The sequence below is a fragment of the Solea senegalensis genome, linkage group LG17 (assembly GCF_019176455.1).
Source record: "Solea senegalensis isolate Sse05_10M linkage group LG17, IFAPA_SoseM_1, whole genome shotgun sequence".
Taxonomy (NCBI): domain Eukaryota; kingdom Metazoa; phylum Chordata; class Actinopteri; order Pleuronectiformes; family Soleidae; genus Solea; species Solea senegalensis.
Window position 1 is genome coordinate 4,325,407 of NC_058037.1, and position 25,739 is coordinate 4,351,145.

The following is a 25,739-nucleotide window of genomic DNA, read 5'->3' on the forward strand; positions in this document are numbered from 1 at the left end:
AATTTTCTTAATGTGTTATCATTTTTCACAACTCAAATACAAACTGAGTATATTTAGTGAAACTAATGCCTTATTGACCATGATTTACCTAGGAGTTGGTCCGAAGAAATAAGGAAATACAAGAAACATTTGTATACAAACCAAATTTATTGGTTTTCTCGTATATACAAATTTAAATATCGTCCAGTCGAGAGTATAAATGTAAAAGGTGGTTGTATTCATTGGACAGTACTGTAAGTAATAACACACTTGATGTAGCTTTGTAGTGTTTCTGTGCTCATAATGTTTCATTACGTCATTTGAATCTGGATGATTTAATATGGATTAGCAGCATCTTGTCTAAAATTATAATTTTTTTATTTTTTCCAAATACATCCCTATCTCATGTTGTCATTCAGGCCTTATCACATAATCACAGCAATCATGGAAAAAATTTAAACTTTCAAATCATTTCTCTTGGAAGTAGATGTTAATAGTGAAGATTTCATGTAGTGGGAAAAAAATAATGCACACTGACTGAGAAACAAAACTAAAAATGAAAAAAAGAAGTCTTGCACACTCTTGGTCCATGTGCTACATGTGTGCATGTGAAGCAAGAGTGTTCAAGTCTGTGTTTTCCGTTTTTAAAACTGTATATTTCACCAACAGTGAAAAGAAGAGCTGATTGTATTATACATTCAGGCCGTGTGAAACAAACACTATAGAGTATTTTAGCTGCTGATGAGGTAGAGGCTGGTGTTCCTCTTCATTACTACACCAAAACGTTACCTTTTCTGTCCATTATCAAAAATAGCATGTGTGAAATGGCAGGAAGCCTTGACATTTTGGAAACGCTCCACACGTACACACAGTGAGGTGGTTCAGTCGATGGCCTGGTAGTCCCACATTTTCCTGCAGTGCATGAGGCACAGTGGCAGCTCAGATGGAAGAGTGAAGCATGGTAACATTTGTTCCTGGAATGAGGTTGTCGTCCTCGCCGTTGATCAGAGGGTCCCACTGATTAAAGTTCTTGTCTAAACCTGCAAAGTTCAAAACGGTTGTGAGGATTGTTCAGAATTCCAGCAACATCCTGTATGTAAAGATTAAAAATCTAAATTTCTCCTTTTAAAAGGTCCAATGGGGAATAATGAGGAGGGTTTATGGGCAGAAACTGAATATACTGCACATGAAGTGTGATATTATTACTTTTTTGGGGGGCTAACAAGTCGCCTTCCACTAATTCAACGTTCTTAAATAGGAGTCATATTTCAGATCAGCGCCCATGTGTGCTTGTTAAGAATAATCTAATATGACAGCTGTCGGTGTCGGCTGTTCATCTTGCCACAAATCTTCAGCTTCTTCCAGATACTGAGTTTATTTTGACTTTGCTGTTGTAAACATTGTTGTTCCTACTAAAAGTCACAGTAGAAGCAGGGACAATGATTTTCACATTTAAGTTTTTTTTTTCCATTATCAGTGTTTTATTGCTTTTTAGAATTGCAGCTGAATTGCATGTCTTCCAAACCTCAGTGTTATAATAATGTGAAGAAACTCATGTTGACAAAAAAGAAATGGCAATTACATAGCACTCACAGCTACACAGGATACACAACTAAGTACTTTGTTTATTCATTTTACATTCATTAATCTACATATTGTGTTATTACAGGGCTCCAGACTAACTTTTTTCATTGGTTGCACAGTGCGCCTGACTTTTTTTTTTTTTTTTCCAGGTGCACCAGCACAAAATTTAGGTGCACCCAAATTTTTTTTCATTGCCTCGCCTTTAACGCCATAAGGTCACCTCTCTCCATAACTTTCATATAATGTGAATGATTTTTAAACAAGAATAAGGTGTAGAGAAATGTTTGTCTTTATTTGAAGCACAATTATATATATGAAAAGAAAAATAAAGTGCAATGTAGTATGCAACATTACATTTGATGATCATTTCAGAGTATTACTACCTGCTGCTGAAATGCAACTGGGAGAGGGGCCACTTTTTCTACACACTTGTCACTGCATATAGTGTTTTTTGAAGTTTCGATTCGAAACGTAGTTGACCTGCTGACAAATGCGCTATTATCAACTAGGTCCGGGCAGGTCCGGTTGGGTTTGACGACCTGCCCGACCCAAAAAATATGCAAATGAGGCAGGTCAGGCCTTGGGCTATACAAATAAAATTGAATTGAATTGAACTGAATTGAAAATATGACCTGGCCCTTCAATATCACTGGACATTTAACAAATTCCACATGCTGAAATATTCTGCAAGGATCATGAACTTGTTGTTCTTACCAAGATGGCGCTGCAGAAAGGCTAGTGTTGCTCTGTTGCAGAGGTTGATGGCGATCTCTGGGTCGATCTCACCCTTGAGCTTCATCAGTTTACCAATCCAGTTCCCCGTCAGGAAGGTGAAGTCAGGGAAACTCTGGTGGACTGTTCCTCTAGGAAACGTGCATTTAAAGGAAAACATGAACATTCATTCAGAGAAAAGAACAAGAATCATTGCGCTGTCTAACATCAGTTCTGACCATCGTACCTGATGGTGATCATTTTCCTCTGGATGACGGCCGAGTCGAGCTTCTTCATGCGGCTGATGTTCCCCGCCCACTGGAACTTCTCAGAGTTGATGAAGAAGATGGGCTGCTTCACGCGAGGAAAGATCTCTTCGTCTAAAGGAAACATCCAAGCGTCCAGCGCTACACCACACCTGAATCAACAGAGAGACACAGTTTAATCCTAACATTATTTCACTATCCAGATCTAAGATTAGTTATTTTGTGCTGATTAAGGCTGCAAAAGGTCATCTATTATTCATCAATTTCTAAATGAAACTATTTGTGTTGAATTCAATTTCTTAAATACTATTTTCTTGTCCCTAGCTCACCCTCATGTGGAGGATAAATTGGTAGAAGAAGGATGGATGGATGTTTCCTTGCTCCTCTATGACGGTAAACTGAATATTTTTGGTTTGTAGACTTGTTGACACGTAACATCATAATTTTAAGGGTTTGGAAAAAGCAGCTCAACATTTTACACCATTTTCTGCATTTTATGAACCAACCACCTCATCAATTAACTGAGAAACAATCAACAAATTAACTATGAAAGTAATCGTTAGTTGCAGCCATATTACTGGTTAAAAACAGTTTTTTGTATGCCTACTTCAAAAAAAATTCAACCTACTTGAATTTAACCTCTTTACAAAGAGCTTCAATCATTGTCGCTCCCCCAAAGGAATGTCCCATCGCTGCTATCCTGCACAGATCCATGGAGTTCTGTCAGTGGAGGAGAGGATAATAGTGATTGATTAGTACGGTGTTAATCTTGAATCTTTCCACGCTTTGTGAAAGTGTCACCTCTTAATTCTAGGTGTTTTTTTTTGTTTTTTTTTAGAGGAATGTGAAACACAAAAGCCTTACCTGTTCAAGGTCAACAAAAGAAAATATTGTGTGTATCATAACCGTTTTTCTGAGTTTGTAAATTTTTAATACTCTACTGGTCACGTAAAGTACGTTTACATGACATTATAAAAAAAAAGTATTGTGTTTGTAATGTAATGTGATATGTAAACGGAAACAGTCCCATTCAAAATTGTGCTTTAAGTCCAGATAATGTAACTGGGAGTGTAATTAGTACTCCATGTAACCCAAGAGTCAGACTGAAGCTGTGCTGCTTGCTCCACAGTTCACACCTTCAACTTTAAAAACCCAAAAATAATAGCTAATAATAAAAGCTGATACACAGGAGAATAAGACAACAGGCCGGTACATTTGTTGGACTGATGAGGAAAACAATTTAATGTTCTATCAGCAAAAATAATTTTATAATTTAAAGATAGTGAGACTGAAAAAGACTCAAAAATCCCACACTGTAACCTAACCCAGAAACTGCTTTATACGAACAAGCTGAAAGGGGGCGTATCGCCACCTAGTGCAGCGGAGGCAAAACACACTACATTGAATAAATGTAGCTCTACCAGATAAAGTTCATGAAACGTTTACCTCTAGCGTCGTCCAGTCAAACCGTGTTTGCAGGGCGTTTTGTACTTGGATCCCTGAATTGATTTCAATGAGTTTGTCCAGAGCCAGAATGCATTCGTTTGCTCTCTGTTTCACCTGGAGGGACGAGAACAAGTCACCCAAGTTCAGAGAAAATGGAAACAAGAGCAAACTGAAGACTGACACACACACTGTTAAAGGTCATGTTTAAAAAAACAACAACACTGAAAAGCCAAAAAAAAAACATTTTAAAGAAGGATGTGGTTTAAATTGAACACGTGTCACACTGTGAATCGTTACTGCGTGTAAAGGTCAGATGTTGTGTAATCTGTTATTCCTTGAACCTCACAACATGACTAAGGAATAATTTTACCACCTTCAACTTTGACACAGTGACTCTGATATCGTGGCAGTTTTCTCTTCCACAGCAGACGCTCACCTGTTTATTTCTCAGAGGGAACTCCATCTCTCCCTGCTGCAGAACTCTATAGTACATCCACTCCTGCACCAAGTCTTGGGCTGAGGCTGACGTACAAGGCACATTTTCATTCGTCCTCTCCGACTCGGACTTCTCTCGAAAATAAAAAGTGGCCGACGCTGACTGGTCTCTGCAGAGTGACATATTTTTAGATGGAACAAAGGTTAAAGTGGCCTTTAAAGAACATTTGGATGACAAAACTGACTACAATAGATTGGAAGTTAAACAGAAGGACAATGAATCAAAAGGGTTAAATGAAAGAAGAAGAACAGTGTAGTTGTAGCTTTTCAAAGGTGTAATAATTAGTAAGTAATATCTTCAATTGTTTAAAACAATTCAAGTCTTTTGAAACCTGAGGTTTTTGATTATAACGTAGACAAAATGATAAGCGCAGAAAATAATCAACAGATGACAAAGATGGTCGTTAAATGCAGCTGTAGATAAGAAAATGACTCAATAAGAGAAAATATTATTTATTTCATTAAACAATAGGCCTACACAACACCTAGGTTAAAGTAAACCATTTTATGTCAGCAATCTAAAGAAGAAGTGGTTATTCTTGTTCCTTTTTTAACATCTGACACAAACTAATGACCACAGACACTGAGCAGTTTAGTCGTCAACTTTGTTCAGCTTTTGTTAAAATGGGTAACAAGTGCTGTGGTCAAAAGGGCATTTTTCTGCTGCTGCTTTTGAAGAACCACAGAGTGAACAACCTCTGACCGTCACGTCACAGTTAAAAAACCAGGTCACCACCACCCCCACTACCCACGTGGCTTTTTCTGTGGCTTTAACTCACTGAAATACCACCTCAATCAACGCGAGTGACAAACTAACTGCAGCCATTATGCTTGTCTCCATATGATGCCCTTGTCTCTATACAGAAAAGAAATGTGATGACCTGGTTCGTACCATTGTCTGAACACCCTTTCCACTCCACACATAAACAGACAGAGGAGACTGACTGACTGCCTGCATTGCCAACATTCAAGCACAGTTTCCTTTTTTTCAGTGTATGTATGTGTATATATATATACACATATACACATATACTGTATATATACATAAAATACATATATGTATGTATACATATATATATCCTAACCCTAACAATGCATATAGTTTATGAAGATTGTACATAAATCATCCTCTTCCTTTGATTGAAGTACTGACGAGCGCTGACTGGCTGTGAATGCTTTTCTAAGTGTGATATGCCATAAAAGTCAAGCTTTAGTTATAGATTTAAAGATATATGTAACATGTCTGCACTGAAATATCTAAACACTTTTTTTTTATCCATAGTAATCTGTATTTCTACTTAAGGTAAAGGACTGTTTGATTTAGGCTGTCTTTTAATGACATCATCAGCTTTACCGCTATACCCCAAAACCCAGGGGTAACCACCCTATGGAGACATTTATGTGCGGAAGGAAATATTCTGTAGTACTAGTTAAACAGTTTGCTGTCTTCCGTATCGTCTATTTTATTGTGTGTATTTTGTGGATCGCTATTATTATTATTAATCCTTGCTGTTTGCAGCATGTTCTGCCAAAGAAGCCTTCCCTGTGCGACGCCAATGCACAGATGAACCAAAGGAGACAAGACAACAGTTCCCATGATCCCACACTGCTTCCTGACGTCATCATACTTGGAGTTTTGTTATTGTTTTTATTAAAGTCCCCCTAGTGGCAGAAATTAAGAATACAACCTAACATTGTATATCCTAAATTGTTGCCTTTGTGATTTCATAATTGCATATTTTGATTTGAAAACTATTAGCTGAAAGTGCATTTAATTATTTACCTGTGTTCAACAGACGCCACGATGAAACCCTGAGAGGCCAGTTCTGCACATATAGCTGAATACAGAGTCCTGATGAAAGACCAAGGACACGTCAGTCATAGGAGACAGGTGAGCTTTCCTGAGCAAATACTGTAGCTGTATCATGAATATAACGTGTACCTGAAGGCTCCCAGGCCATGGGAGAAGATAACTACAGGACATTTTTCATTTGATTTGAAGGGAGCATCCAAGTAAGCTGGGATCTTAAAGGATCCTGGAAATAAAGAGAAGGTAAAAAACATGAGCTTCATAAATCACAATGATATCAAGCAAAAACAGCATTTAGATGGATGGAACTGAGGAGAGGAGTGGGAATATGGTGGACGGGGTCGTGTAGTTTTGTAATTCCAGAATTATGGCATTACCAGCAGTATTAATTAACCCTCATGATGAACAAAAAACACAAACATTTTCTATTGTTAAAGAAATTAAGGGAATCCAGTCTGCTTGGAGATTATCTGCAGGATTAAAACAGGTTTAAACCTGATCACTGTATTTGTTGTTAGAATGGTCCCAGAGAAGCCTTGCTTTCACTTTGTTTTTCTCTGTTATTACTGTTCAGTGAATTCAATTTCTCACAAATGTACAAAAGCATGTCTGAACTGGCTGCACTTGTATAAAATATAAATTACCAAAGAGGTAGTTGAAAATGCCTTCACTGAGAGTTCTGTTGATTTTCATGAAGTCTGCCAGGCCGTTAAAATACTCCCTGCATGGGATCCAGTCGGGTTTGTCTGCTTCCTTGGTCTCTTGACAAGGATAGTAGAGGCGGAAGAAGCTGCCCTGTGGGCGAAACACAAAACAGAAGATCACACAATTAGGTGACTATTGTTTATTACAACAGCATGAGTGACCAGTTAAATGTAAAATTATTTATATATTTGGCAGAAATTAAAGATAAATTAATAAGACTGAATTTGTATGTGAATAATTGCTGTAGACTGAACAGTTCTACAGCAGCAGCATTAGCTGTAATCATTGACATCATGAGTTCAGGTCCATTTTCATGCCGCTAAATTTCACAGGTAATCATTAGTCAATGAGTCAGCATTTCAAACTATTGTTCTCCAGTTTTCTTTAAAAATCATCTACCATTTTTCAGTCATATTGTTAGCCAAAGTATTATATATTTTTTATGATTTAAAATGAATGGAGCATCAGACTTGGCAGATCACACACACATTAAAGGCAACAGCATGAGAACATTTTACTATTATAAGTACATTTTCTATGCTACTCTTTAAGATAACTGGACGCAGATGTAAACATGACACAACCAGAAGTGTGTCCAGCTTCCACAGGTTATAACCTTCATGTAATGTGATCACATTTTCTGATTTATCCCCTTCTCATAAATCTCATAATATGACTATTTTTTTCATATTATATATGAGTAGATAAAAGATAATAGAGTGCATGCGTGCTTTAACATCTACCTCGGTGGTGTGGTCCATCATGAAATCAGTGCATCCCACTGGGTTGGGGCCCTTGGCAGGAGGGATCCCAAGGTGATTACTGCAAGTGTTCCCCATTGTGAAGAAACTCAGCGCACACCCTCTCTGCTCTGTCAGACAAACAACAAACTACAAGTAGTTAATAAGTACTTGAAAGGACGGCAGTAACGATGATGATGTAAGAAGGACAACAGTCCATAAATGTCAGAAAACTTCAGATTCATTTTTAGTCCCAAAAGAGTATGAATCAATGAATTCTGGATTCAACCACTTTATAAACAGAAAATCACAAACTGTGAAACATTTCACACATTTGAGGAAAAAGCTTGTGAGCAATTAAACACAGATTTATTATAATAACAAACGTTTTGATTTAAGCCTCTTCAATATGAATATGTTATGTTTCATCTTTGGTTGTCTTTGGTCTATGGAGCATACAAAACAACTAAACAATTAATCAAGAAAACAAGCAACTGTAGAGACTAATGATGACACAATCACACTTATCCTAACCAACTACGAGCAGATTATAGATACAACTCCCAATTTAAAGCATATCACTGAACCAACAACAGTTATGAATACATTACATTTAATGTGTGTTACATCAGTGACATGTTATCTATTCTGTCATCTTCAGCTGTGACAAGTTTCTGTGTTGTTCACGTTCACTTTAATAGTTACATTCATATTGTGTAATTGAGAACACATTTAGAGTTAATTAACGAACACAAATTAAATGACCTAGGTGTAATTGTGTGTCATAGCCTCTGCCTACACTTGGGTGTTTGATCGGGTTTAGAACATCATTTAACAGCCATATAGACCCTGACAGCTGTGTTGCTAACCATAGCTGGAGTAGAAATAGTAGAAATAAGTATTCGCGCTGTGAGTAAAATAAAAGCGTGGTTTCAGTCCATACCTGTCCTTGTCCACTTGTAAATCCCTTTGATTAATATCTGGACAAATCCTCCATGAGAGAACATCGACTTCTGGCGAGCTAACCAACTGTCCTCTAGTTAGCTCGTTAGCCACACAAACGCTAATAAAAGTTTTTAAACAATAATCAAAGTCCTACCGGAGAAAAGGCACAAGCACGTTTGCGCCCACTGTTAATACATCAGTTTCGCAACATTATCACGGAAGCGGTTTGACTTGATCTTGATACGTGAGCCGAATGCCGATATGAATCACTTGGGAGTGGTTTGACTGTTTAACTGTCACTGTTGTTAGCTATTAGCATAGGAGGAGGCTAACTCAGGGTACCGCTCTTTAGAAAACCTCCTCCGTGTTTGACTTTACTCGTGTTCTTGCAACACATGTTCCTCACACGTTTATGCCAAGACAGTGAGGGATATTATCAGGAACGCTGCGGAATTTATGAGGAATTCCAGTCTCTGGAACAACTGACAGCCCCGCACGTGCATTTGTTGACAAAAATGATCGACATTTTAACCGACATTTAGTTATTTGATCATTCATTCATTCATTCATTTATAGAAACCTGCTGATTTCCAGGGCAGATATTCACAGAATACATATGTGCTCTTTCACCCCATTATTCTGTCAGTGTGTTTGGTAACAGTGACATTACACTCCTCGTCTCTAGGAGGCAGTAGAGAGTGTCAAACACCGGAAAAACAAAGCGAGCGTGTGGAAGGAAGGATGCGGTGTATGCATTGCCGACTGTCTTGAACTCATTTATCAGCCAATATTTGGGTGCAAAAATGAAATTGGTGAGTGATTGTGTTAATAGTAAAGAGTATAATTAAAGTTAAAATAGCCAAGCAAACCCTCGTTTTATCAAAGCCTGTTGGCACGTCATTTATGGCATCTAGTTCTAGCTGCCTGCTAGCTTGGACTGCTGATAGCTACTTGTCTCATTCAGTGAGGCTAACAAGGCAGCCAACAGCAAAGCTGTGTAAAAGGTTCAATTTAATCATTTACATTTTTTGAGCAATTTTCTTTGAACGAGACAGCGTCTCTCCCCTGTACGCCATAAGACATGTTAATGCTGCTTCTTTTGAATCTGCATTTAACTGTTTGCACACTCGTGTGTTTTCCTCTATCAGTACTGTCTGTCTGGTCATCCTACATTGCCTTGCAATGTTCTCAAGTTCAAATCCACCACCATCATGCTGGACTGTGGACTGGACACCACCTCAGTCCTAAACTTCTTGCCCCTTCCCCTTGTGCACAGGTGAGTCTCTGGAATCAGTGGCACCTTCTGTATGTTAATGGAGTTTTTCATTTCTGAACCAATATGAATTATTTTTGTTTTTTAAGCCCAAGACTCTCCAAGCTGCCTGGCTGGATCTCCAAGGATGGAACTGTAAACCTGGAGAAGGTATGAGGAGCTGTTTTTGGTGCATTTGATTCTATTAGTATTGAAACTATATCCATGTGTGTGATCACCTGAAGTAATCTGTTTTTCTGTCTGTGAAGTATTAAAGCATCACTGTAACTGTTGCTGGATGGGCTGTCACTGTAGCAAACACACCCCTGTGAAATATTTATTTTTATCTGACCTCAGTTCAGCATTACTTACTGAACTTAACCCTTCTGTTACCATCCTGTCACTGCCAACAAGATTTGGCATGCATACTTCTCATTACCGTAACTCCTAGACCGTTTGTGTTTAGAAAATTCAAAAATTATGGACTGGCGATCTGTCCAGGGTGTACGCCTTATGTCAGCTGAGAGTGGCACAGCACCCTGCACGACCCTCATGTGGAGGATAAAGCACTAAAAGACAAATGGGTGGATACCAGAAAGCAGAGAGATAGAGCTTCGCTCACATATACTTCATTATGGTAGCCCTCAGGACTTCCATGGAATCAGATATGATTCACCAGCACGTCACACGTTTGTGACGTCAGCTTCTCAGTAATGTAATTGCTTGAATAAGTGCCAGATATTGAAAGCAAAAGTTGTCTTGGAAAAAGGAGCAGAAAGGGGCAGAAGTCCTCACTCATAGAAAGCTTTTTGACAAAACTACAGCCATAATATTAGTATAAATCCGGGCAACCGGACTATCATGATGGTCATACCAGTCACTAGCTATCTATGATTATTAAGTTACACACTTTTCTACAATCTTCCTACCGACTCACTTATCAAAGGTTCCAGTGCAGAGTGGAAATGAAAGCAGCTCCATTCTCTGTCTCTGTGACCATTTTGAAGCAGTTATTTTCCTCTAAAAAAAAAGGAAAAAAAGTTGTATAGTGTTGCTTTATTATTTTATGATTTGTCTATAAGATGGTTACCCTTCAAAATGTAACAGTTTCTTTACATCTGTCCAGGAGCTGAAGGAGTGTGCGGGGAGAGTGTTTGTGGACTCACAGCCCGAGTTCTGTCTCCCTGAGGTGAGAAACCCAGCCAACACATAACTGATGATAAGATGCTTTTGAAGGATGTTAGAATGTGATAGACAACAAATGCCATACTTTGTTTGTGAAACCTGAACTAATTAAATTTGATCAACCACAGAGAGAACTGTTGGACCTGTCTACTATTGATGTCATCCTCATTTCCAACTACCACTGCATGATGGCCCTGCCCTACATCACTGAACACACAGGCTTCACAGGCACAGTGTATGCCACAGAACCCACACTTCAGATAGGCAGGTAAGGACACTCATCCAGAGGATTTAACTTCTTTATTTAGTTGACAGTTAATAAAGTGTTGGAACTTTGTTTATTTCATATCTTGTACCATAAGGGACAGTGGCTTGGGTTTAAAAAAAAAAAATGTACGTTGTGTTACATAGTACGCTTTCTGTTTTTCTCCATTCAGACTTCTGATGGAAGAGCTAGTTAACTTCATGGAAAGAGTTCCCAAATCCCAGTCTGCCACCTGCTGGAAGAACAAGGAAATACAAAGGTATATATGTACTGTTTGAATTTATGTGTCAAATGCTCTACATTGGTTTTAATATGAAATAATTAAAAAATGTGATGTAACTTAATGTTACTTTTTGACAAATGCATTTAACATAATAGTGTATAACACATTATATTTGTATTAGGTTGCTCCCATGCCCACTGAAAGATGCAGTGGAAGTGTGGACATGGAAGCGATCCTACAGTATGCAGGAGGTGAACTCTGCCCTTAGCAAAGTGCAACTCGTGGGTTATTCACAGAAAGTGGTAAGAGTTTGAATTGTCCTGCACTTTTGAACATCCAACATTATTTTGAATAAAAGAGTCAGTATCTGCTAATCATCAATTTTCTCTGCAGGAGTTATTTGGAGCTGTACAGATCTCCCCCTTGAGTTCTGGCTACTCTTTGGGCAGCTCGAACTGGATCATTCAGTCTCATCATGAGAAAGTGTCCTATGTGTCGGGTTCATCCCTCCTCACCACACATCCACAGGTAGTTTAACACACTGTTTCCCAAACGTTTGATATGGAGACCAAGTTTTAAAAGATTCACAACCCAATTCATAATATAAAACATGATACATTTCCCGACTACGACCTATCGATTAATCTGTCGATCACTTTCTCAATTAATGGAGGACTTGTTCGGTTGGTAAAATGTCAGAGGTTGTTGAATTGTCGAAATGATGATGTTCTCACACGTCTTGTCCACAAAGCAAAATTATTTCTTTGTTCCATGGAGCAAAGAAACCAGAAAATATTCACATCTAAGAAGGTGAAAAATCAGAAAGCTTGTCTTAATTATTGAGAAAACACTCAAACCAATTAATTTATCGAAATAGTGGACAATTTAATTTATTAGTCGATTAATATTCGATTGATTGAATAATCGTTGCAGCCCTGACCCTGAACCAGTCACTGGGATTGACTGGTTCAACAGTTCTAATGCTACACAAAATCAGACACAGGGTCAGTAAGTCAGTTCTAGTTTCATATGATTTAGCACATGGCTGTTTCTGGAATCACCCTCTCATTTACTCATTTACTTCTCCAGCAGTCAGTTTTTGTGTATCTACTGATGAGTTCAGTTTGGGACAGTGCACAGCTTCTTAGTTGTACCAGAGTCAGAATCCGTAATTGTTGTATTTGTTAAGCAGTGAGTAACAGGCTTTGGGTTTTGTTTTGTTTTTGTTTGATTTAATTCTGGGAATATTTTAGGGTGAAGTGTAAAAGCACATTTACCACAGAAAAAAACAGGGTAGATGACAAAGCTCCTCTTCAGTGGGTTTTGATGAAATTTCAAGTATCTCTTTGTCTCATTTCCCAGCCGATGGACCAAAGCTCCTTGAAGAACAGTGATGTTTTGATTCTGACAGGCCTCACACAGATGCCAACTGCCAACCCAGATGGCATGCTGGGAGAGTTCTGTAATAACCTAGGTAGGTTCAGGTGTATTTGTGTAAGACAGACATTACCAGATTAAATGGCTGTTTCATGTGAGTGTAATTGTAATTATGTAATATTTTCTGGTTAAACACTATGACTCAATTGACTGATGCATATCATTGTATGCAATCAAAGCTTTATATTTTTTTGTTGTTTTTCTTGAACCTGTAGCCATGACTATCCGTGCTGGAGGCAACGTGCTGGTTCCGTGTTACTCGTCAGGAGTGATATATGACCTGCTGGAGTGTCTGTACCAGTTCATTGACAGTGCAAACCTGGGCACCACACCCTTCTACTTTATCTCCCCTGTTGCCAATAGCTCGCTGGAGTTCTCTCAGATCTTCGCTGAGTGGTGAGCAGCTATTCATCAAAATTCACTTATTAAATAAAATCTGCAAAATATTATAATAATATCTCAACAGTTCCTACATCTTACTGTGTGATTATAACATTCAGCGAGTCCTTTGTTGAACCTAATGAGCACCATGGTGTCACATTAATGTGTTAATTGTGTGGTGCTGTTCTGCAAAGCAGTCATGAGTGCAGGTAATGAGGTGATTGAGTTGCTGCTAAAATGTTTCATGTTAACACTGGAGAGTGCTTGAGTTTTGCCAGTGATTTATTTTTCACTTAAAATAATGAGTGAAAAGCCAGTTTTCTCATGAAGTCAAGTGTTTGCTGTACTTCTAATTCCCCGAGTCTGACGTCCTACTAATAGATTTCACTGCAGCATGTTGATAGCAGCTTGATATTCACTTGTTCATATTATATTTAAATACAGTGAAAAACCTGCCTGTTGTCACCATGCTGATTAGAGTTATTAGAATTACAGCAGTCTGTATTTGATTGCTGTTGATTTCTCCACAGGATCTTTCTGGGATTTTCTGATTAGGGCTAGGTTATATTCTTTTTTTCTTCCCTTTCCAGGCTTTGTCACAACAAGCAATCAAAGGTGTATCTTCCAGAGCCTCCGTTCCCTCATGCTGAGGTGAGTCACGCTGCTACGTCTCTGGTCAGTGAAGTGAAAACAGCTGCGTTTCAGAGATAACGGATTTCTGGAAATCCTGATAAAATCACTGTCGTGTGCCTGCAAGTCGCAGTGAAGAAGCTCACGACTGGTCTGCAGATCACAGCCTGTGCAGCTCTGACACTTTTGCAGAATCATTAGAATTTCTTCTCTGCATAAATTAACCTTTTATATGCTAAAGATCCTTTTTTGTTTTGCTACTGCCAGAGTGAAAGGTCTTCTGCTGATAAGTGACGTTAGTCAGCATTTCTATGGGGATATATGAGCAAAACAAATACTGTGTTTAGCAGGAAGTTGGTAACAGAGTTATTAAAGATGTTTAGACTGAGACTGAAGCCGTGGTATTTGCTTCTGTCTTACACATCCTGTGTTTCTAAACGTTTCAGCTGATCCAAACCAACAAACTGAAGCACTACCCCAGCATTCACGGAGACTTCAGCAGCGAGTTCCGTCAGCCGTGCGTTGTTTTCACCGGTCATCCGTCCCTGCGCTTCGGGGACGTGGTTCACTTCATGGAGCTGTGGGGAAAGTCCAGCATCAACACCATCATCTTTACTGGTAACTGCACTTATCTTACAAACACAGCCGAGTCAAAACCTGCATGTGAATGATAAGATGTCCTCCTGTTGAACTGCAAATATCACAATTATTTTCATTATCCATTATTCTGTTCCTCATTTTTTCAATTAATGCATTAGTTGTTCTAGAACAATACCAAAGAATGGTGAAAAATCTAAAACAATTATCAGAATATTTGGTGTTAGGGCGGCAATGATTAATCAATGATTGATCTATTATGTTGATCTATTACTGAAAATGATCAGTTTCAGTATCTTTTAATAATTAAAACAAGCTCTCATGTGATAATAATTTAATTTTTTAAGTAAATTAAAAGTGATTCATTTTGGTTTGGGAAACCATTAACAACATTTCTCATAAAGCCCTAGTTGGTGAATAATTTACTTGATGAGGAACTGAATTTTTTCAGCTTTAATCCTGTGATTGTGAAACCCATGTATTGGTTTTTCTGTGTCGTCACCAGAGCCTGACTTCTCTTACCTCGATGCCCTGGCTCCCTACCAGCCACTGGCTATGAAGTGTGTCTACTGTCCCATCGACACACGGCTCAATTTCCACCAAGTGGCAAAACTGCTTAAGGAAGTCCAGGTATGCTGTGCATATCACAGGGTTTCTCAAATAATTCTATTCTCTCTATTTTCAAATATAGCCCCAGAGAGGATTAAAGATACAGTATGTAAAAAATGTGCTTGTCGCAGCTGAATATCCCTCACCTCAGCCTTCTCTTTGTTGGAAGCATCTGTTGAACAAAGGCCTTTTGGCCCAGTAAATTTGAGCATGAAAGTGAAGTGGACCTCCTGTGAGATGTTCACCACATGGGCCAAATCATTGTCCTTTGTTGCCTCTCCTGCAGCCCCTCCATGTGGTGTGTCCAGAGCAGTACACCCAACCTCCACCCAGCCAGTCCCACCGCTCTGATCTGATGCTGGAGCTGCAGCCTCCTCCTGTGCCCTACAGACGCTGCTCTGTACTCAACCTACCCTTCAGACGCCGCTACGAACGCGTCTACATACTTCCTGAGGTGAGGTTCCGCATCACAGCGGAAAACTCGCATGAATATATTCCTCTTCAACTTAACTCATTTGAAGAACTCAATAAAGTCAGTCGATAATGTTGAATAAAAGATAATAGCCGCACCTTCAGAAACAGATGGCGAGTGAGTTCTATCAGTTCCCTCAGGAAATGGAGAAACAGTGACATATGGTGGATAAAAAGCTGTCAGAATTAAAGATTGAAATGCATTATGGAAATGTTCAAACTCCTGTCACCAAGCAGGTGGCCAATTTTCATGTCTATAAGTCTGGTTCTTCTGTTCCAAGTTGGCCAACTCCCTGGTGCCCTCTGAGATTAAACCTGGCATCTCCGTGGCAACGGTGTCTGCAGTGCTGCACTCCAAGGACAACAAGCACACACTGCAGGTGTGTCTGTCTTGTGAAATGATGCCACGAAATACATATTTGAGTGTAGCTGTGAAGCCTCTGTGAACACATTTCACTGTTTTCTTTCATTTTTGCATCACCAGTCAGTGCCCAAACCCCCTCCAGTGCCCCCCAGCAAGAAAAGAAAGCGAGTTATGGAGGAGCCCCCCGTGGTGCAGGCGCCCAAACCCCTGCTGAGTGGAGCGGTGCCCTTGGAAGCTTTCCTGGCCACGTTACAAAAGGTGTGAAAAGTTCAGACACGAGTGGGAAGCACAATATTTTTTTTATAAGAGCCAGCAGTTACAGTTAATTTGTGTTGTTTGTCCTCTTGTCATTGACTGACATTTCCTGCAGCTTTAGTGCTCCCTTCAGAGTCATGACTATTATCCCATTCAACATGACATTGCTGGGATTAGTTTTTATTTTACAGCAGAGACCGGGGATTTTATCACAGAAAGAATGTTTTTTATTTGATTAAGCATGCTCCTGCTATCCCTGATTTTATTACTGCCCACTACTTTTACTTTTCCATCTGTTTTTTTTTAGTTTTGAGTGAAATACACCATCTGTCTTCTAATGGATCGTGCTTCACACAACTGCTACTTTTCAAAGTACATCTCACTTCATGTGCAGGCACCTGCAGGCATCCGCCTTGCGAAAGTAAAACAACGAAATGCGTCCCAATGTTAAACTTTTCTGTACATCTTCATTTGCAGCATGGTATCACAGAGGTAAAAGTGGAGGAGACGGTAGACGGACACATCCTGCACCTACAGGCCGATGACACGCTGATCCAGCTGGAGGAGGACGGTACGCACATCGTGTGCGACAATAACGAGCCGCTGCGAACCACACTGAGAGACCTGGTGCTCCGCTTCCTGCAGAAACTCTGAAACCTGTTTCATTCCTTCCCTCTGTTGGTTTTTTTAAGTATCCTCCCTTTGTACGGACAGCAAAAGAAACAACACGAGAGACGGTGAGAGCAGGTGTCAACACAACTAAACCCAAGGTTTATTATAGTTTCACTGTAAAGTTTTGTAAGATAGTATTTTGTATTAAAATATACTACAAAAATTGAAAATGTTATTTCTGTCACTGAAAACTCATCATGAAGGAGAACTGAAATGTAGTCATGAAAACGCAGATGTGATCAGTCATGAGTGCAGATTTTCCAAAGAAGGAGGAAGAAGAAATACAACAGAACTAGGGGGGAGTGGCTCAGTGGTTGTACTCAGTCACTTTGGATAAAATCGTCTGCTAAATGACATGTAATGTAACTATACACAGTTAGTCCCTTTGGGTTTACTCCATTTCCCATAATCCGAACTTTGTGTTTTACAGTCTCTACAGTGCAAATTAAATCCAAATCTTAGCGTGCGACTAGCTCCTCGGATGAAGATAAAATAGCAGAGCTCTTAATGAGTTACAAAATGCACACGGTTGTGTGTACATATGTCTTTCTCAGTCCTGTGCACCTCCACAAAAACACACAGCAAGAGACATTTAAACATGTTCTATCAGGAAGAACATATTTAAATCAAACATGCCTGTGTTTAATTTAGAGGCTTCAACTAAGACGTAAGCAGAGGAATAACATGCTTTTTTAGCAGTTTTAAGATTTATGGTGCACTGTTTGTGTCCACATACAGTATATTACTACATTGCTCTTGGTATAGATTAGATGGCCGTTATACTGTGATTTTATTAGGGGTGGATCTAGACATGAGACGATATGAGTTTCTGATGGTGTTATAACGTTAAGCAAAACTATCACTGTTGCAATTACAGCTCTAAAAAAAAATCAGCCATCATCTGTCTGTTAATTCAAGGAACGCCTGTCTGTTTCGACTGTTAATCACATAACTGTCTGCTTGACAGGCTTCAGATTTGGCAGGTGACCTGTGAAGGGTGTCAGTGTTTAGACAATAAATGCAAGATATATTGGTAGAAATGTGACAGATGCAGGAGAAATGACTAGAGACAGATGCCATGGCACTGCAGCAACCATGGTAGTAAAATTGTACCTGAAAGTTCTTTGTTAAAAGCAGACACCAGTATTTGTAATGTTGACTTTGACTTTGCTTGGATGAGAAGTGCAAGAGATGCCTGTTCTGCCTGTTTGTTACTCGGACATCTGTAGAATGGCTCACCTGACAGACTTGGCAGGTGACTTATTCAGGGCAACAGTGCAGACTTTGACTTGTTTGGATAAGTAATGTTAGGGAACAGGCACTGGTGCTGTTTTTCCAGTACTATCAATAACACTGACGACCAACCTAAAGTGATTCCTGCATTCTGCTTTTGACAAATCATGAAGAAACGCTCACACCTTAAGCATGGTATGAAGGAAAAGTTAGCAGTTTTGATTTTTGTACTTTTATACTTGCAAGAGCACAGTACATGTTTAAACTGGTTATTAGCCTGTACCCAGCTTCAACATTAAACAATCGAATAATCGATTATAATCAATTAATTCTGATTTCTGCATGATTAATTTGAATATTTTCTGGGTTTTTTTACTCAAAGTAAACTGAATATCTTTAGTTTGTGAGTGGAACAAGACATTTGAGGAGAGTAACAGTTATGGTGACTATTGGGATTACAGTTGAGTTGGGTTAATCTAGGTTATCTTCTTTGTTAACTTCCATCGTGTGGCTGTCAGAAAACGGAAACACAAATCTGCTGTGTGTATGACTAACCAGGTTACAAACATGTTCAGGTGTTGTAGCCCTGGAACATGGTTGCTACCATTGGTCCATTATCACCTGTGTTTTTCTTCCTATGAATAGATGACATCTCCACTGTGAGAAAGACTGGGTGGGGCCTTGTTTTATATTGCGCTGCAAGCAGTTTGATCCTCAGTTAACCCCCTAATCTTGGCAACACATCAATCTGCGCCTCTTGGAGGCAAATAAACTTAATGCAACATACCATTACATAAGCTCTACTGTACACAATCAAATATGTTGCTCCGTCCCTGCCTGTTGAAAATAGAAAAAAAAAGCAGGTCGCTTATTTGTGTCACAAAATATTTAATTGGTGCAGGGTTTCCATAGAGCTAAAAAAACCCACAAACATTTAATAATATGCTTACAAAATACAATATCTTACAGTGTACTATATGACCATTGTTTAGATAATACAACTGTGTCCAGCAGGAAGAACCTCTAATGTAGGATTGAAAAAGTGAGAAAAGAAGCAAAACCCAACTCTTCAAAAACAAAGCACTCAACAGATTGTGTGACAGCAGACATCAACATATTCAACAACTCTGTCATATTTAAGCAAAGAGAAACAGTGTTGCCTTTTAGAAGGTGCAGACATTAAAACAGAGGGCAGACATTAGGTGAAGTGGTTCTTGGCAGGAAGAACAAAAAATGGAGCATAGCTGGTTCCATTGCATGTATGTTGACAATGCACGTATATACACAACGGTGTCACTGAGGTGTGGTCCACATGTGGTGTTCGCTACGTTCCTTATGTGGTGTAAACTACTGTTCTTCCCGGCAGTGCATTTGGAAGGTTTCTGGTGTGACCCAAGAGCATCACACAGAGCTTCACTCAGTCCTGGTGCAACCTGAGAGATATTTGGTCTTGAACTGACAGCCGGAAAAGAAATGGGTGAAAAGTCAAGGTAACAAAAAGGGCAGGATGAGCCGTTACCATCATTTTAATGTAAAACATCCAACCCAGATGTGAAATGTTTCATTAAGTGTTGATTTGACATAGCTGTATTTTCTGAGAAAACAGATTTATTTGTTTTGAGATAAAACTTGATTTTTGCAAGATTGAAATGACAGGACAAAACCCAGCCTTTGCCTCCTTCTACCGTGTGATAATCAAAGATCAAAACGGGGGGGTTTGCTCATGTATAACAACGCAACAGCATTGTCACAGTTTCAATCTGGTATTTCTGATAGCAACATTTTTGGCTGTTTTCAGTGAAAGCCGTTAACATCTACCCGTCAGCACTGAACATAGCAAAGTTAGTGGCTAGTCAGTGGAGAGTTTAGCAGAGAAAGGAGCAGAGGAATAGCGATTGCTACCGAAATAGAAAGAACATGACACAATGTGGGTATAAGCAGAGTAACAGGGGCTCCATATCACACTGTTTATAGGTATGATCATGATTAATCATAGATATTCAAGACTCTGAATGAAGTGCTGCCACCAGAAATGCTCACTCTTGTCACTTTCATCTGCACTCCAAGTTCACTTTTTCCATGGCTGCCTGGAGTTGGTTCATATGAGTAGGGGATTCAACTTGATTACTGTGTCCTCTGTCTTGTCAGCTGTTTTAAGGTTCATACTCATCCTCTATTTGGATTCTTTCTCAGCGCTCAGCAGTGCAGAGTGGATCCCCAGCTTCTTTAACTCCTCCACCAGGTCTCCGTTCTGGTGCATCTGGAGCAGGATGTCACAGCCTCCCACAAACTCACCATTGAAGTACACCTGAGGGATTGTGGGCCAGTTGGAGAAGTCCTTGACACCTGTGGAAGGCAAATGTTACATGGTCAGTGTGACATTAACAAAAAGCAAGTTTTTACAGTTTGAGTTTGAATTCTCACCAGAGACTGTACTGTACAAGTTATATTAAATAAAAAAATGTGCATTATAGTAATGTTTACTATGAATAATATTCTTAAAGATGTGCCTAGTTAAGTCACTTTTAATGGTGCTACAATAAAGTGTCTTGTCCTGACCTTAACTATACTGAGGCAAGTGCTGATGTAACCAAGACCCAGTGAGAGTCATTTCCTCATTCCTTATCTTATCTGCTACCATGGTTTAAAAGGAGGAAATATTAGTTGAGCTGTTGAAATTTTAGCTGGAAAAGCCATAGTTATTTCAACGTGTGTTCATGAAATGGTGTGACGTTTGTGTTGTGGCGACACACCCTGTGGCCCTGCTGCAGGACACTGATAAAAGCAACAGAAAGTATGACTGGACTGGACAATCAGTTAACGTGCGTTTGGTTTAAATTAGCCAATTAAACGTAATAGTGTAAACAAGGCAGAGTGTAGACAGATGCTACTATAGCATCACCAGCAAAATGACTGACTCCACCTTCGCTGTCTATTATGGAGAAGTTTGCTAGTGCGACACAAACTTATAGTGAACACTTCACTCACTGACCTTGTCTGAGATCCTGGTCTTCCAACACATTGTAGTCAGCGTAGTCGTCCACCCCGTGCATCCGCAGGATCTGCACCACCGCGTTGCTGAAGCCGCACATGGGCTGAGCCCGAGTCCCCTTCATGAACACCACCACCTTGTCCTTCTTCACTATCTCACCAAGGTCTTTCTGGACGTCCGAACACAGGAACCGCCGTCCCGAGGCCGACCACAGGCGTCCGTCGGCTTGTCTGGGCATATAGACCGCTGTCCCTGACCGCAGACACCGGGCAGTAGCACGTATTAAGTTATTCATAGTATTTGGTTTGTTTTACGTCGATATAAACACAAATTAAAATCGTCAAAGCTGAGTGACTTGCTAGTCTACAAGCTAGTTGGAGCCAGTCACCTACGTTCACGCTCGAGGGGCGGGACCTAGACGCTGATTGGACATCTGCGTTTGCTGTTGAGGTCATACGTCATTTATCTAAGCTACCCGTAAAATACAACTAAAAGTGACCAATTGACAACAGCAATACTAACACAACACGATTATTTCAACAATGTTTGTATTTACTTGCGATTAAAAAAAATCCGATATAGGAAAGTAAAACATATTTCTTCTTCATCTTACGCAAGAGCTTAAGAACTTCCGGGTCGTCCAGAAGAAGCCGGAAGAGAACGAGGACGGCTCGAAAGATGGCGGCGCACACGCAGAAAAACAACAAACCGGGGAAACCTCCGGGGAAAGCTTCGGGGAAAGAGGCTCAGCCTCTTATAATTGCCAAAAGCCCGGCAGAAGAGCAGCGTCTTAAGTTGGAGAGGTTGATGCGGAACCCTGACAAACTTGCTCCCATCCCGGACAGACCGAAGGATTGGAAACCGCGGGCTCCACCTGAGTTCGTCAGGGACGTGATGGGCTCCAGTGCCGGCGCGGGCAGCGGAGAGTTCCATGTGTACCGACACCTGCGCCGCAGAGAGTACCAGAGGCAGGACTTTCTGGACAAAATGTCCGATCATCTCAATAAGGACGATGACTACCTGGAGAAGCTGGAACAAAACAAGCAGGCTGCCGACGAGAGAACGGCCAAGCGCAGGAAGAAGCGGGAGAAGTTGAAGCAGAAAAAGATGATGGCAAAGAAAGCAAAGCTTGAAAGTAAAAATAAGGATGGAGATGGAGACGAGAAGAGCTCAGACAGTAGTGAGGAAGAGGAAAAGAAGAAGAAGGAGGAGGAGGTGGAGGAACCAGAAGCTGAGGATGATGCGGAGGCCCCGAGCTTCATCATGGGGAAGAATTGACTCTGTCCAAACATGGAATTGGTTCCTAGCGTGACACAAGTGATGTGCATATAAGAGGGACAAAGACACAAACGAATTGATGGACTATTTTACCAATGGAACGATTTAATAAACAGGATAATCCAATTGCGATGAGATTCTTCTGAATCTTCATGATGATTTACAAAAACAGCATCAGTAGATCACATGTGTAGGGATTCCTCTAATTCACTACATGTCTAAAAATGTTGGTTAATTTTGGAATCTTCTGTCTTTTACTCAGTGTTGTATTTTTTTTTTTTTTATAAAAAAAGACTGTACATAATATCCCAGTGTTAGTTTATGTGTTTGCTCTCTGGACGGGGTTAATTAACATCTGTGTATACTGAATGTTTGAAAGTATCAGTCTTTGCAGCCTTGTGAGACTGCCCCTCGCACAAACTATTGCCTGTGGGTACAGCAAGGCTGCGGAAAGCAACCCAAAGAATGAAAAGGCGTGACTTCTGGAGCAACAGGAGCTTCACGTGCGATGTTCTTTGGACAGGATCCTGCTTTCCACGGAGGTGGTGCCCCATTTTCCGTGGCTATCACCTTTCTTGAGGCAGGTAGAGAAAAAAACCTTGCAGCTGGATATTGTTTGCAGCAGGAGAAGCTCTTCCTGCCGGGCACTATCAGCTGTCACAGTAACATCTATCATTTTGTCCTTACCCCCTCACTCGTTACTACTTTATTTTAAAAATTCATTCACTCATTTGTCGCTCACATTATCTCCAGAAATTTCTGTCGATGCCTATTGAGTACACCCCTCTTTTGGAGGCTTGAAGTCAAACCCTTCTTTTAACTCCAATTTGTCTTCTGTCTTTGCACAACAATTAGATAATCGATACGAGTAATCAATGGTAAAGAGATGAAACAGGGTACAAGAAGCATTGGTCTATAATTTATCTCAGCTGTAGGTCAAATAGACTTGTGAAAAACTTCCAGCACTTTGGAGACCAGCTGATGATGCCACGTATCTTTCAACGTCAACCTCGTGCAACAGTCCTCATCTGTTCAGTACTTCAGTGTGCTGCTGTGATTTATGAACAGGCGGTGTCATTCATAAGCTGCAAATTTCTCCGGGGGATTCTCTTCTGTTGGAAGATGATTTTTTTGTTAATCACATTTTAGATTTATTGATGTTCTCTTGAGAGGGTGAGGCAGGAATGGCACAGAATTCTATTGTATTTATTATTGTAAAAAGTCATGTTCATATGGCAACTCATTTCAAGGAATCGCATTAAACCCTAAAATGTGGGCATATGTCTACTATTATTAAATGCTTTTACTTCATTTTGTCTGTCGTAAATTTCCAAAGTGATAAATTATGCAAGTTTGTCCAGTTTCAGGAGTTCATCTTAAACAAGCATCAGTGCACATTGTTTATTAAGTTGTGCCAATGAGTACAACTTATATTTAGGTCCTTATTTAAGTAAAAGATTATTTTCATGTGCACCTTATAGTATGTATTCAGTAGAATACTGACTTAGACTGAAGAAGATTTCTGTCACAGAAAAAGTAACATCACAGCGATGCTGAGTTCCAGTTTCAGTATTATATTGTGTATACATTAATATACTCAGTTATCAGTAAGTACATATGTAACACAGCAACTAAGGAAGTCTGTATTTGATGGATTATTTCTTTAGAAAAACTAAAAGTTATCCTGTATGATCTATCTATCTTTGTAGCACAAACAGTAAGGACATTTGTGTTAGGTGCATTATTTGCTTTGCAACGATGCCTCTTGGTAATTAATCTCCTACCATTGGAAAGTATATTTATTTCCCCTTTTAAATGGTGCCACATTTTTAAAGAATATGCATTTGTGAGATGAGCAGCGGAGTTGGGTATGTGGATTGCACCCATGAAGTATGTTCCACATCTTCTCTGCCAATTCCAAACAGCTTATTCTGCTATCGACTCTAGTTTTGGGCTTCTGGGACAATCTGACAATCAGGTGCCTGCAGTCCTGACCTCAGCCCTTATTAGGACTCATTAGGGCTTAAGCTTGGACGTGCTGTTCTGCCAGAGTGACCAACACAACCACATTGGCTGACTGGTTGAAAAATGGGATGTCATCCCACAGCAGTGTGTGAGGAGGTGCCAGGCTGTTGTGGCTGCTGTGTACGGTTCTTCATTACTACTACTGAGGCCCTGTTTGTTAAATGAAAAATTGTTAAATTGCCAATAGCAGAATAAGCTTGTTGGCATCGGCAGAGAAGGTTTGGCAAGTTTTTCATTGGCGCAATCCACAGTCAACTCTGCTGCTCAATCTACAAATGCATTTTCCTTACAAATGTTACACTATTTAAAAGAGAAACACAGACTTTCCCACTGTATAAGATTAATTGCCAAGAAGCGATTATGAAATAATCACAAATTTCCTTACTTTTTGTGCAAAGTTAAGATCGATTAAACATGGGGTGGAGTAGAATGAAAACTTTTATTATACAGTGTAACTTTTTACGAGTTCTTAAAAAATAATAACTTTTAAAACAAAGTTTTAATGTGCTAGAATGTCTGTAACGCGAAATGTAATAACATATGTGATAAAGATTCTCACTCATGCTGTGAGTAAGAGGATCAGCACAAAAAGACTGGCAGAGAGAACTGTTTGATTTATTTATTTAAAACCTCATGCATCTGCTGTGCTACAGGGATTTTCTGTATTCATTTCTTTTGTATAATATGTACATGAGTTTTTTGATTAAAATTAATGAAACAAAAGTCAATGAGAATATGCTTTTTAATAAATGAGGCTTTAGAGGAGATTTGTACGAAGATAGTGAGTTGTAGGCCACATTTAGTGACACGTCGGGATGTTTGTAACACGTACTATGGCCCTGCTGGACGACCACAGGCAATCATTTGTACAGTCAGCAAGCAGATTGCAGATATAATCCAGAGCCAGACTGTTCAATGCTTTAAATCAAGTATAAAATCATGTCTGGAACCCACAGATACCCAGTGAAGGTGTGGTGCAGTGTCGTGTGGTCACTTCTCTTTTCAGATTGCGTTAAAGTCTTAGCATTAGTTATTTGTATAAGTTGTAATCTTTGTATGTTTGGCTTCCTGATACCAGAATAAAGTGCAGTGCAAAAATGGAATCTGTACAAGATAATTAGATGGTGAGAGCTGATGGTGAAAAGGCCTCTGAGTCACTCTGAGCTGGTTTATTACAGGTTTCTGCATG

At 39.7% G+C, this 25,739-nt stretch overlaps 4 protein-coding genes and 1 non-coding gene across 6 annotated transcripts; 3 read left to right on the forward strand and 2 right to left on the reverse strand.

The window, feature by feature from the left end:
* Positions 1-128: 128 nt before the first annotated feature.
* pla2g7 (phospholipase A2, group VII (platelet-activating factor acetylhydrolase, plasma)) lies at positions 129-9,029 on the reverse strand. Of its 2 annotated transcripts, none has more exons than XM_044049639.1 (11): positions 8,680-9,029; positions 7,740-7,867; positions 6,936-7,086; positions 6,424-6,517; positions 6,265-6,333; positions 4,423-4,591; positions 3,987-4,100; positions 3,169-3,260; positions 2,522-2,692; positions 2,278-2,426; positions 129-1,019 (listed from the first exon to the last, which is right to left on the reverse strand). In XM_044049639.1, the coding sequence occupies exons 1-11, from the start codon at positions 8,741-8,743 to the stop codon at positions 919-921; spliced, it is 1,302 nt and encodes a 433-aa protein (XP_043905574.1). In that variant the 5' UTR covers positions 8,744-9,029; the 3' UTR covers positions 129-918. The 2 variants fall into 2 exon arrangements, with proteins under 2 accessions (XP_043905574.1, XP_043905575.1); XM_044049640.1 differs by having other exon boundaries at positions 7,740-7,886; positions 8,680-8,742.
* A 98-nt stretch (positions 9,030-9,127) lies between these two features.
* Positions 9,128-17,192, forward strand: ints9 (integrator complex subunit 9). Its single transcript, XM_044049638.1, has 17 exons — positions 9,128-9,493; positions 9,830-9,957; positions 10,044-10,104; positions 11,060-11,122; positions 11,247-11,386; positions 11,556-11,642; positions 11,788-11,908; positions 12,000-12,134; positions 12,969-13,080; positions 13,259-13,439; positions 14,015-14,075; positions 14,501-14,672; positions 15,157-15,281; positions 15,547-15,714; positions 16,013-16,111; positions 16,216-16,353; positions 16,828-17,192. The coding sequence occupies exons 1-17, from the start codon at positions 9,485-9,487 to the stop codon at positions 17,002-17,004; spliced, it is 1,977 nt and encodes a 658-aa protein (XP_043905573.1). The 5' UTR covers positions 9,128-9,484; the 3' UTR covers positions 17,005-17,192.
* Positions 17,193-19,123: 1,931 nt separating this feature from the next.
* glrx5 (glutaredoxin 5 homolog (S. cerevisiae)) lies at positions 19,124-21,681 on the reverse strand. The gene is made up of 2 exons (XM_044049644.1): positions 21,248-21,681; positions 19,124-20,601 (listed from the first exon to the last, which is right to left on the reverse strand). Exons 1-2 carry the CDS (start codon positions 21,540-21,542, stop codon positions 20,429-20,431), a joined length of 468 nt encoding a protein of 155 aa, XP_043905579.1. The 5' UTR covers positions 21,543-21,681; the 3' UTR covers positions 19,124-20,428.
* On the forward strand, positions 20,549-23,836 carry prkrip1 (PRKR interacting protein 1). Its single transcript, XM_044049643.1, has 2 exons — positions 20,549-20,624; positions 21,866-23,836. Exons 1-2 carry the CDS (start codon positions 20,622-20,624, stop codon positions 22,523-22,525), a joined length of 663 nt encoding a protein of 220 aa, XP_043905578.1. The 5' UTR covers positions 20,549-20,621; the 3' UTR covers positions 22,526-23,836.
* Positions 22,911-23,190, forward strand: LOC122784629. The gene has a single exon (XR_006362201.1).
* Positions 23,837-25,739: the final 1,903 nt, after the last annotated feature.